This window comes from Oncorhynchus mykiss, chromosome 3 (genome assembly GCF_057628025.1).
Source record: "Oncorhynchus mykiss isolate SJ-2025 chromosome 3, ASM5762802v1, whole genome shotgun sequence".
NCBI lineage: Eukaryota > Metazoa > Chordata > Actinopteri > Salmoniformes > Salmonidae > Oncorhynchus > Oncorhynchus mykiss.
In genome coordinates this window covers 54,217,808-54,231,209 of record NC_143024.1, presented here as the reverse complement: position 1 = coordinate 54,231,209, position 13,402 = coordinate 54,217,808, and the positions used below count along the sequence as shown (strand labels likewise).

General features: G+C 41.4%; 1 protein-coding gene and 1 long non-coding RNA gene across 5 annotated transcripts in view; one reads left to right on the top strand and one right to left on the bottom strand.

Annotated features, from left to right (window-relative positions):
* The window catches only part of LOC149984610 (uncharacterized), a 755,830-nt gene that overhangs the window by 682,242 nt on the left and 60,186 nt on the right, over positions 1–13,402 (top strand). The gene's annotated exons all lie outside the window — the stretch shown is intronic.
* The window catches only part of LOC110519988 (leucine-rich repeat flightless-interacting protein 2), a 71,973-nt gene that overhangs the window by 34,795 nt on the left and 23,776 nt on the right, over positions 1–13,402 (bottom strand). For all 4 annotated transcript variants that reach the window (XM_036974113.2, XM_021596926.3, XM_090229556.1 and 1 more), the window contains exon 3: positions 1,310–1,360. In XM_036974113.2, coding sequence (XP_036830008.1) covers positions 1,310–1,360 — 51 coding nt within the window. The remainder of the gene's footprint in view (positions 1–1,309; positions 1,361–13,402) is intronic.

Below are 13,402 nucleotides of genomic sequence, written 5' to 3'. Positions count from 1 at the left end.
CTCTTTTAGATTGATGGACAACTGGTCTACTCTCTCGGCAATGGTGTTTCTGCTCAGACTCACATTTAAAAAGAGTTGCCTTTTTTCTGGGCAAACTTCGTCACAAACTTTAATCATGCAGTTTTTGATGAAATCCCCCTCCGTAAATGGCCGGGCTGATTTAGCGATCTCTTCTGCCAAAATAAAACTGGCCTTGACAGCAGCCTGGCCTTGTGATTTGGCTTTTTTGAACAGAGCCTGTCGAGATTTGAGGCCTCGTTTTAATTCCTCTGCCTTTTGTAGCCTTTGTTCCATGTCCATATTCTTGTTTTTGTCCGCGTGTTTCGTTTCATAATGTCGTCTCAGATTATACTCTTTCAGTACCGCCACACTTTCTCCACACAGAAGACACACAGGTTTTCCAGCTACCTTCGTGAACATATACTCCGACTCCCACCTTGTTTGAAACCCCCGGTTCTCAGTATCCACCTTCCGTTTTGCCATTTTTGATGGGTATCTGAAAGTTAATTTTACTGTGATGCTGACGACTGCTGTGCCAATAAATATTGAAATGAAGCAGCCTACTGCTCGGTGCGTCACCTTTGCATTGTGGGAAATGTAGTATTGGTGCGTGTAAAAGATCTGCGGGCTGCCGGCTTGCTGCGGGCCGGTTCTAATAATAAATCAAGATCATCCCAGGGGCCGTAAAAAACCTTCTTGCGGGCCGGATGTGGCCCGCGGGCCTTGACTCTGACATATGTGGTGTAAGGGGATAAAGAATATGTACATAAGGATATATGAATGAGTGATGGTACAGAGCAGCATAGGCAGGATACAGTAGATGGTATTGAGTACAGTATATACATGAGGTGAGTATGTAAACAAAGTGGTATAGTTAGTGGCTAGTGATACAGGTATTACATAAGGATGCAGTCGATGATATAGAGTACAGTATATGCGTATGAGATGAATAATGTAGGGTAAGTAACATTATATAAGGTAGCATTGTTTAAAGTGGCTAGTGATATATTTACATCATTTCCCATCAATTCCCATTATTAATGAAGGAGAAAGGAAACCGCACACTGCTCGATAGTATCACTTCTATTTAATAAGCATACTACATATCAGTGATACTATCAAGAGCAGTGTGCGGTTTCCTTTTTCCTTCATACTATCCTAATGGCTACAGTTAGGATGTGGAACTAGAAAATCTGATCCTGGATCTGAGGTTAGGGGTAATTTCGACCTCAAGTCTCTTAACTAACAGGGCCAGAGTCTGTGCAATTGGTTTGAAATTAAAGATGGCGGAGTTTGAGTGATTACTGACCCTCACACTGCCTCGGCTGCCCACCGACATCTGCTCATCATCGTCTGAGATCTGTGTGGGAAACAAAAAAGGATTTTATTTCCCAGTACAACATCTGTATTTGGAAGATTTTTTAAAACTATTGGCATGTGGTTAAACAGTCAATTAAAAGAAGTAAACTGAAATGCCAATTCATTTTCTGAACCAAGAAGATCGGAATTTCAGTTTACTTCCTGAATCGAAATGAAATTGACCCCAACCTTAGTGTTTAACATGGTTGATTGAAACATGATCTGTCCTCGGTCTATAAAATGACCTCTTTCACGCTGCTCTGGCTGGACTGGCTGTCCAGCTCAGATTAAGTGCCTGAGCACACAGCTCAATGGCCCAGGGCACTGGAGTCAGAGTGGGCCACACAAGGACTTGACATACATTCCATCAAGCCTACTACATGATGGTGATGTATTGTCAATCGACCCATACTAAATAGTATGCTAGTATGGATTGGATATTGGAACACTATTCAAGTGTATTGACTGATAGGATAATAAGATCATCAATTGACTCAAGTGGATCAGTATCTGACCGGAACAAAAGCCTGCTAACATTGTGACTCTCCAGCACCCGAGTTCAAGGTATCCCAGTAACGGTTCCAAGAAATTAAAACTGCTTTTTTTCCCAGATGATGGCGAGAAGGTTTAAAAAGGGAGGGTGAAAATAATACACACAGAGCTAGGTCTCTGTGAGGGGCAAGAGTACCTCGCACTGTCTTCCTGGAGAAATTAAAAGGAAAAGAGGATACACAGAAAGATTAAAGGTCAAATGACAGGACAGGAGGTGACACTTAGGACAAGGTCAACATAGGTGTTCATATAGGCCTGTCAGAGGGGTTTCAACAAGAACCCAAATGTAAACTCAACAGCACACTTAGATGCAAAAACACACAATGATTCCAAATGAAGACTTCTAGCACGTATGCTCACTTCTTCCAAGTCAACTCACTGTGGCTATTAAACCGAGGAGAATTGAAAGAGAAGGGTAATTGCCTGCTAAACTTTGAAAGTGAACCATTGTCAATGGTCAAGTGCACTGCATCCATTCCATGCATGCAGTTCAATATATCACTATGGCCATGGATAGTAATCCTGTCACCCAACCACTCAAGCGGTAAACATGGCCACACACACAGATTAGCTTCTGTCCTGCAGCGGCACCTCTCATACCTCCTACATGTTGTGGTTGGTTACCTGGTACTGATGTCCTATACCGTCACATCATTTCAGTATATCTTTTAAAAACATAATATGACAAGAGACGCATGTCACAGTGTCCAGTCCGGTGGATCTGAACCACCCAGGTAAACTGTACAAGAATAAGATAAAATCGCTTGGCAGTACAACAGGATAATCAAAACCCATGCAGTCCACACGAAAGGGATAGGACATGCAGATCCAAACCCAATCAGCATGCACATACATTTCCTGAACGACTGGATTATCATTAGATGTGTGACCTTGTAAATCAACAAGCCGCTCTAGAACTTCTAAGCTAAAAGGCACATTGCACACAAAAGCCTCTTGGATAAAAACAAAAAGCAAATGCAATACAGGTTTAAGATCAAAGCCCATTTTTTAAGATCTCAGCTATGCCCTGTGGCTAACAACTGACATTATACCACTGGTAATCTGGCATTTCTAACAGTTTTGAATATTCAAAATGAGTACATTTCCATAATGCATTCATCAAAACAAAATGATTATTCCACAACTCTTAGTACAGCTAATTCATTCAGCAATGCATAGGTTTGCCAAAGATTGTTATTGGCCACCATAACCAGGAAGCGACTGTACCATCCATTGCGTGACGTGTCCCCATTCACTGTCTACTTTGCTCTCCAAGCCATAATATTTCTGAGGAAAGAGCAGGAGAGGAAGGACACTCACAGCTCAGACTTCCATTATTATCTAGTTACAGTACCAGTCAAACATTCACACCTACTCATTCAAGGGTTTTTCTTTATAATTTACTATTTTCTACATTGTAGAATAATAGTGAAGACATCAAAACTATGAAATAACACATATGGAGTCATGTAGTAACCAAAAAGAGTGCTAAATACATTTTATATTTGAGATTCTTTAAAGTAGCCACCCATTGCATTGATGACAGCTTTGCACTCTTGGCATTCTCTCAACCAGCTTCATGGGGTAGTCACCTGGAATGCATTTCAATTAACGGGTATGCCTTGTTAAAAGTTAATTTGTGGAATGTCTTTCCTTCTTGATGCATTTGAGCCAATCAGTTGTGTTGTGACAAGTTAGGGGTGGTATACAGAAGATTTCCTTTTACCATATAGGGCAAGTCCATATTAAGGCAAGAACAGCTCAAATAAGCAAGTAGAAACGCCAGTCCATCATTACTTTAAGACATGAAGGTCAGTCAATAAGGAACATTTCTAGAACTTTGAAAGTTTCTTCAAGTGCAGTCGCAAATACCAAGCGCTCTGATGAAGCTGGCTCTCATGAGGACCGCCACAGGAAAGGAGGACCCAGAGTTACCTCTGCTGCAAAAGATAAGTTCATTAGAGTTACTAGCCTCAAATTGCAGCCCAAATAAATTCTTCAGAGTTCAAGTGACAGACATCTCAACAGTTCAGCCTCCCTTATGAACCTGATAGATCTATAGAAGCGGCCAGGGCAATTGAGGAGGAACCAGGGAAACAAAAGGGAAAGAATAAAACAAGTGACTTTGGGAAACAGAAAGAGAATAGAAAATAAAATAGATAGACCGAGAGTGAAAGAAAATAAAAAATAAAGTGAATCTGTATTCGGTATGTAAAGCTACATAGGAGAGAGAACAGTACAGTAATTAGAGTAAGAGTCACACACAGGTTATTGCTAATGACAGTACAATAATTCTACTTCATGAGCTCTGCTGAGATTGGGAGAAGTGTCCAACACATCGCATCTGGCGGACACTGATGCAATTCTGATCAAAGTATTTTTAAAATGTATTTTACCTTTTCATTTAACCAGGTAGGCCAGTTGAGAACATGTTCTCATTTACAACTGCGACCTGGCCAAGATAAAGCAAAGCAGTGCGACAAAAACAACAGATACAAGGGATAAACAAACGTACAGTCAATAACACAATAGAAATATCTGAATACAGTGTGTGAAAATTAAGTAAGGAGGTAAGGAAATAAATAGGCCATAGTGATGAAGTAATTACAATTTAACAATTAACACTGTAGTGATAGATCGGCAGATGAGGATGTGCAAGTAGAAATACTGGTGTGCAAAAGAGCAGAAAAACAAAAAGGGGATGAGGTAGGTAGACGTTTGGATGGGCTATTTATAGATTGGCTGTGTACAGCTGCAGCGATCGGTAAGCTGTTCTGACAGCTGATGCTTAAAAGTTAGTGACGGAGATGTGAGTCTCCAACTTTAGTGATTTTCGCACTTCGTTCCAGCCATTGGCAGCAGAGAACTGGAAGCAAAGGCGGCCAAAGCAGGTGTTGGCTTTGGGGATGACCAGTGAAATATACCTGCTGAAACGCGTGCTACGGATGGGTGTTGCTATGGTGACCAGTGAGCTGAGAAGGCGGAGCTTTACCTAGCAACAAATTTATTACCTGGAGCCAGTGGGTTTGGCGACAAATATGTAGCGAGGACCGGCCAACGAGAGCATACAGGTCGCAGTGTTGGTAGTAATGGTTTGATATTGTAATTTGTATGATTTTTCTTTATTGTCCATTTGGACAACTTAAATCTATATTCTGCTTTTCCAACTTAAACAGGAAATGTTTTTACAGGCTTATGAATTCATTAATTATGAAATGCATTAGCGATTGCAATCACCAAATGAAGTCTGATGAAATCAATATGGGCGTTTGTGTTTGAAGAGTCTCTTCTAAATAGCCTCCAGTTTACTTGTACTAACTTTTTGATCTGGTCTTGGTGGACGTCTACGTGAGCAAATAAGCAAACCAAACAAGATACTCCTACTGATCTGGTTCAACTACCGGTTTCAATTATATGTTCTATACGTTGTACCTTGGAGCTCCGTCTACAAGCTGTGGTGGTTGCTGAGACAAAATACAGCGCCTTGCGAAAGTATTCGGCCCCCTTGAACTTTGCGACCTTTTGCCACATTTCAGGCTTCAAACATAAAGATATAAAACTGTATTTTTTTGTGAAGAATCAACAACAAGTGGGACACAATCATGAAGTGGAACGACATTTATTGGATATTTCAAACTTTAACAAATCAAAAACTGAAAAATTGGATGTGCAAAATTATTCAGCCCCTTTACTTTCAGTGCAGCAAACTCTCTCCAGAAATTCAGTGAGGATCTCTGAATGATTCAATGTTGACCTAAATGACTAATGACGATAAACACAATCCACCTGTGTGTAATCAAGTCTCCGTATAAATGCACCTGCACTGTGATAGTCTCAGAGGTCCGTTAAAAGCGCAGAGAGCATCATGAAGAACAAGGAACACACCAGGCAGGTCTGAGATACTGTTGTGAAGAAGTTTAAAGCCGGATTTGGATACAAAAAGATTTCCCAAGCTTTAAACATCCCAAGGAGCACTGTGCAAGCGATAATATTGAAATGGAAGGAGTATCAGACCACTGCAAATCTACCAAGACCTGGCCGTCCCTCTAAACTTTCAGCTCATACAAGGAGAAGACTGATCAGAGATGCAGCCAAGAGGCCCATGATCACTCTGGATGAACTGCAGAGATCTACAGCTGAGGTGGGAGACTCTGTCCATAGGACAACAATCAGTCGTATATTGCACAAATCTGGCCTTTATGGAAGAGTGGCAAGAAAGCCATTTCTTAAAGATATCCATAAAAAGTGTTGTTTAAAGTTTGCCACAAGCCACCTGGGAGACACACCAAACATGTGGAAGAAGGTGCTCTGGTCAGATGAAACCAAAATTGAACTTTTTGGCAACAATGCAAAACGTTATGTTTGGCGTAAAAGCAACACAGCTGAACACACCATCCCCACTGTCAAACATGGTGGTGGCAGCATCATGGTTGGGCCTGCTTTTCTTCAGCAGGGACAGGGAAGATGGTTAAAATTGATGGGAAGATGGATGGAGCCAAATACAGGACCATTCTGGAAGAAAACCTGATGGAGTCTGCAAAAGACCTGAGACTGGGACGGAGATTTGTCTTCCAACAAGACAATGATCCAAAACATAAAGCAAAATCTACAATGGAATGGTTCAATAATAAACATATCCAGGTGTTAGAATGGCCAAGTCAAAGTCCAGACCTGAATCCAATCGAGAATCTGTGGAAAGAACTGAAAACTGCTGTTCACAAATGCTCTCCATCCAACCTCACTGAGCTCGAGCTGTTTTGCAAGGAGGAATGGGAAAAAATGTCAGTCTCTCGATGTGCAAAACTGATAGACAAACCCCAAGCGACTTACAGCTGTAATCGCAGCAAAAGGTGGCGCTACAAAGTATTAACTTAAGGGGGCTGAATAATTTTGCACGCCCAATTTTTCAGTTTTTGATTTGTTAAAAAAGTTTGAAATATCCAATAAATGTCGTTCCACTTCATGATTGTGTCCCACTTATTGTTGATTCTTCACAAAAAAATACAGTTTTATATCTTTATGTTTGAAGCCTGAAATGTGGCAAAAGGTCGCAAAGTTCAAGGGGGCCGAATACTTTCGCAAGGCACTGTATCTCCCCAACACCAAGCCAACAGTGCTCCTCATACTTTTATGTAATGTAATTGAAGTTGGAGACTCACATTTTTTAAATAAATAAATAAATAAATAAATAAATAAATAAATAAATAAATAAATATATATATATATATATATATATATATAAATAAATAAATAAATAAATAAATAAATAAAATAGACAGTTATGACTGAAGCCTGGAGATTTTTTATAGGCATTTAGATATTTCAACAAGTCCGGGCGACAACCAGGTACACCGATAACTCGAGCTCGGTTCCCAAGTTTCTAAGCCATACCAAACCATAATATTTGAATTGAGGAAGTGTGATCATAATTTGAATATTTTGGCGATCCGTTGTAGAAAACATCCTAAATGCCCCCCAGTCATCAGATGTGAGAAACAGAGCACCTGCACCTGACATGCATTTCATTTCCAAACGTTTAGCTCAATTGTGTGTTGATTTGCAATCTAACAGGAAGGCTTGCATTAGGCACAATATTTTTTGAAGCATTTAGCAAACTTCAAATAATTAGCACATAACCTAGATAAAAAGCATTCACTGTGAAAGTTGATTCATGTAGGCCCTTAGTACAGTTGAAGTCGGAAGTTTACATACACTTAGGTTGGAGTCATTAAAAGTCATTTTTCAACCACTCCACAAATGTGTATATGCTAATTGTTTGACGGTCTGATCACAGTCGGTCCCCTTTGAAAACGTTGGTGCCATCAAAGTAATCTAGTAGTAGTAGTAGTAATCTAGTAGTCTTAATTTATGATTTCACTGCTTGACGTCTATGTCCGTGCTTGCTCCATCATTCTAGCCAAAAGATCTTGCCCCAACCTTGGCAAAGTCCCCTCGTGGCAGATTCACTGACCCTTTGTTATGGTTAATGCCCGAGACCTGTCAGAAGAGCAGATATTGTTAGAGATCTACTTCTAAAGAGAAATGCTGACAAGTCTGTCACATTCAAGGACCGCCGAGCTGAACAAATGTGTTTGTTATATTTTGGAGATTGAATGGCAAAGGAAAATCATATGTACTTAAATGAACGGATGTCCCATTGCCACATGTATGCCAAATTCTAAGCTTTCTCCCAAGCTTTGACTACTGAACTCTGACCTGAGAGCACTGTATACAAAAGACACCTAGCTACTAAACAAAACCACATGATAATCTGTTCTGTGGCTCTGTGAGACACGTGGGAGTCGGCATTCTGGAAAAGATGCTCTGAGAACCAGCATGATTTAAGTGCCTCATTGCAAAATATCAAATCAACAATCCGTATTTTTCTGGTGATTCGATTCCATTTCAAAAAGGAAACACCATTTCAAATGAAGGTAACACTATTCAAATCAAATGTTATTTATCACATGCTTTGTAAAACAGGTGTAGACAAGAGTTAAATGCTTACTTACAGGCTCTTCCCAACAATGCAGAGAGAAAAATAATAACACAATGATTAAAGAAAACATGGCTAGATACACACACAGGGCAGCAGTACCAAGTCAATGTGCAGGTGTACAAAGTAATTGAGGTAGATATATGTACATATAGGTAGGGGAATAGTGACTAGGCAACAGGATAGACATTCAGTTGCAGCAGAGTTAGTGCAAAGAGGGAGGGTTAATGCAGATAACCAAATAGCTACCCGGACTAACTATTTAGCAGTCTTATCAGAGATAGACAGAATATAGAAAAGAGCAAACATGTTCACTCCTTACTGATGTGGATACAGGGGAACTTGAAGCTCTCAACCCACTCCACTGCAGTCCATATATGTGGATGGGGGCATGCTCGGCCCTCCATTTCCTGTAGTCCACAATCAGCTCCTGTCTTGTTGAAGTTGAGGTTGTTGTCCTGGCACCACACCGCCAGGTTTCTGACCTCCTCCCTATAGCGAGTCTCATCGTCTTCGGTGGTCAGGCCTACCATTGTCGTGTCGTCAGCAAATTTAATGGTGTTGTTGCAGTCGTGGGTGAACAGGGAGAACAGGACGGGACTATGCACGCACCCCTGAGGTGCCCTCTTGTTGCGGGTCAGTGTGGCAGATGTGTTGTCTACTCTCACCACCTGGAGGCGGCCTGTCAGAAAGTCCAGGATCCAGTTACAGAAGGAGGTGTTCAGTCCCAGGGTCCTGAGCTTAGTGATGGGTGTTGTTCATTGACTACAGCTCAGTGTTCAGCATTCTCGAATAGGTGTTCCTCTTGTCCAGGTGGTAAAGGGCAGTGTGGAGTGCAATAGAGATTGCATCATCTATGGATCTGTTGGAGTGGAATGCAAATTGGAGTGGGTCCAGTGTGTCTGGGATGATTGTGTTGATCTGCGACTTGACCAGCCTTCCAAAGCATTTCATGGCTACAGATGTGAGTGCTACAGGACGATAGTCATTTAGACAGGTTACCTTGGCGTTCTTGATCACATGGACTATGGTGGTCTGCTTAAAATATGTAGATATTACAGACTGGGTCAAGGAGACATTGAAAATGTCAGTGAAGACACTTCCCGGCTGGTCAGCACTTGCAACAAGTACGCATCCTGGTAATCTGTCTGGCCCTGCCGCCTTGTGAAGGTTAACTTGATTAAAAGGTCTTACATTGCCTAAACAGAGCGAGATCAGTTGTCCAGAACAGCTGCTGCTCTCATGTATGGTTCAATGTTGCTAACCTCGAAGCGAGCATTTATGGCATTTAGCTCGTTTGGTAGGCTCGCGTCACTGGGCCTCTCGCAGTTGAGTTTCCCCTTTGTAGTCAGTGATAGTTTGCAAGCCCTGCCACATCGGACGAGCATCAGAGCCGGTGTAATAGGATAAGATCTTAGTCCTGTGTTGATGCTTTGCCTGTATGATGTCGGAGGTCGTAGCGGAATTTCTTACAAGCGCCTGTATTAGTGTCACGCTCCTTGAAAGCAGCAGCTCTAGCCTTTAGCTCAGTGCGGATGTTGCTTGTAATCCATGGCTTCTGGTTGGGATATGTTCATACAGTCACTGTGGGGACGACGTCATCGATGCACTTATAAAGCTGGTGACTTGTTGTTTTGGATGAATCACTGAACATATTCCAGTCTGTGCTAGCGAAACAGTCATGTAGCTTAGCATCCGCTTCATCGGACCACTTCCGTAATGAGCGCGTCATTGGTACTTCCGGTTTGAGTTTTTGCTTCTAAGCTGAAATCAGGAGGATAGGGTTATGGTCAGATTTGCTAAAGGGAGGGTGAGGTAGAGCCGTGTTTATGTTTCTGTGTGTGGCGTAAAAGGTGATCTAGAGTTTTAAAAAACGTATCTAGTTGCACAGGGGACATGCTGTTAAAAATTGGGTAAAAACAGATTTCAGTTTCCCTGCATTAAGATAACTAGCCACGAGAAGCCCCACCTCTGGATGTGCAGTTTGTTGTTTCCTTAAAGCCATATACAGCGTGTTGAGTGCAGATTTAGTGTCAGCATCGGTTTGTGGTGGTAAATAGACCGTTATGAAATTTTTTATCTATTTATCTTGGTAAATAGTATGGTCTGCAGCTTATCATGAGATAAACTTGAGACTTCCTTAACATTAGAGATCGCGCAGCAGATTTTCTTAAGAGACACACCCCTCCCCGAGGCTGCTGTCCAGTCTAGACGATGCATGAAAAAAACAAAAAAAAACAATGCGAGTTGTACAGTACATTATCGATGTCAGCCACGACTACGAGAAACATAGAATATTATGATTCTTCAGGTCCCGTTGATAGGATAGTCTCGAGCGTAGCACATCCAATTTGTACATTTGCTAATAGAATGAAGGGAAGAGGCGGTTTATACGCTCGCCAACAGTCTCGTCAGGATCCCAGCTCGCTTGACGCTTGCACCTTCATTTCTTTTGAATCCCGGCAATTAGGGCCCGGTCAGGAGTAAGCAGAAAGTCCAGAGCTGCCGACTCGTTGAAGTAGAAAATTGTCAAGCAAATCAAGGTTAATGATGGCTGTTCTGATGTACAGAAGCTGTTTTTGGTCATAGGTAATAACAAACAAACAAAAGTTAAGATGAGCTTAAAATAAAACACAAAACAGCAGAATTGGTCAAGAGCACATAAAATGGCTGCTATCCTCCACAGTGCCAGGCCCCGAACAAAGTATTTGATAAATGCTTGATAGGTTTCAAGTAAATTGATTTTCTTTAACGTAAATGCAATGAAGGGTGCAGACACTTTTTTGGTGATTTCACTTGTTTTTGAAAAACTTACCCCTGCTGCAATAGACTTCCTCATTTCTTGTTGTGCACTATGGGGGTGACCAAAGGACCTTAATAAAAGCCCCAAAAAACACCCAAATTACATCCCTTTTATAAAATGCGTGTAGCCCAGGCAGCACAGCTGGTTGAAGAAACGGCTCGAGTCACACTAAATGGAATATAATGATGCGGATAAAGCTAGGCATGACAATTTCATGTGTACAACATCCAAAGACCTACACCACTATACAAAGAGCGTGTCTGTTTTTGGTCAAGAATGAAAAGCGTTACTTAATTTTTCAAGTGTATATAAAACACAAATACTTAACTTGCCTCGCTCAGTGCAAGTCCATTAATCAGATGAGTTACATTCACACAATAAGCTCAGGTACCGTACCTCCCGCTTCACATCCCAACTAGCTTCATAACATTCCGAGCTCACCTTCCTATTTGGAGGGGTCCCCGGACGCCCACTCAGGGCAGCCCGGATACCCCTCCCTGCCAACCGCCGCCCGGCCGTCCTGCTGCTGTCACGATGCAAACGTAGTGTGTGCCATATAGACGTCACCAATGATGACGGCCTGGCTTGCAGATGGGATCAGGGGAGGTTGAACGTTCCCGGGTCAGATGATGCTACAACGACGACCTGATGATTCAGGTTAGTTAGTGCTACTGTAGAGATACAACTAGTAATCCACTTCTGGCTTGAGAGTTTCTCCAGTTGAAAAGTAGATCTCCTAAAGTTAGCATCCGGACAGTAGTAGAAAGCATAGCCACCCTCTGCTCGTGTTGTTCAGACTCGACGTCGTTGGAGCAAACCACTGTTAGTCGACTAGAGGCTTCACTAAGGAGCACAGACCACTAAGCTACTTTGAGGCTTGGATTGAGGGTTTAAACTACACACAAACGTCCTGACCAGACTAATCTGAACACTGACTGTTAATCTGTGTTAATTGAGTCACTGACTCAAAGCCACAAGAGGGTAGAACATATTTCAAACATTGCTTGATAGGGGGAGATGGTTGAAAGGGTTTAGTCAACTTCCTCAATAGTTGGTCCAGATGATCCCCCTGCTCATGTATATCATAACACAGGGACGGTGCCATTTGCTCAACCACGTGTCTTTTGAGTGTCTCATAGCTGGCATTTTTCACATCTAAAAATGGGACAAGTGCTAAATATAATGACAAACTCAGAGGTGGGACTAAGTCACTATTATTCAAGTTACAAGGTCAGAGTCGAGTCCAAAGCAGAACGGATCAAGTCCAAGTCGTCCATTCTAACAGCAAGTCACAAGTCAAGTAAAAACAAAGTAACAAAGTAAAAACAAATTCCAAACGCAAACGATCAATGTCAATTTTGACATACCAAAAGACCAGTAAACGTATGCTAGTAATCGTTGCTTGATGCCATAAGGCTGGTGAGCTTTCAAAGCAGACAGTTAATATTCTTTAATCACCAAATTTGTTGGAGCTGCATATTTATAGCAATAGTCTTTCCCTACAATTTAATGTTTGCGCTGCACCAAATCAGAAACTGTTCGCTAGCAGTGGTTCAAAGCTTGCGACACCCGTCGCACACACGCGTACAATCACAGCAGAAATTAACAGTGATGCGTTTTTGAAAATGCAAGACAGAAATAAAAGTTTAATACCTGCATTTTGAGCTTAAAAGTAATTCATGTTAGCAGTCAATATGAATTAGGAATATCATGTCAAAAACATTGAAGGTTGTGCGATGTTACAGCCATCTTTACACATAGTCAGTCCCCACCACCGAGGTAGATACACACACACAAACAGGTAATTATAACCCAACCAAACTTGGCCTATCTGAAATATGAAAATGAACAATGAAATTACCAAGTAGCCTATTGTTCTGGCAAAAATGCATCCGTAGCTGATTGCTAAACTATTTTATATGGATAATATGGAGGTAGGCTACTCTGTTTTTTTCCAGGCAAAAACCAATGAAAAAAGTGCTTTTTGGTTACTAAAAATGGATAGGATTATATCTGTGTGCCCACCTTTGCGCTCCAATGCTGATGACCAGGTATTGGTCAACAGTCAAGAAGCACAATCTTTTGTTTCTAAAGCACAGATGAGGTTTTTGTAACTAAACCCAACAAAAAAAGAAACGTCCTCACTGTCAACTGCATTTATTTTCAGCAAACATAATGTGTAAATGTTTGTA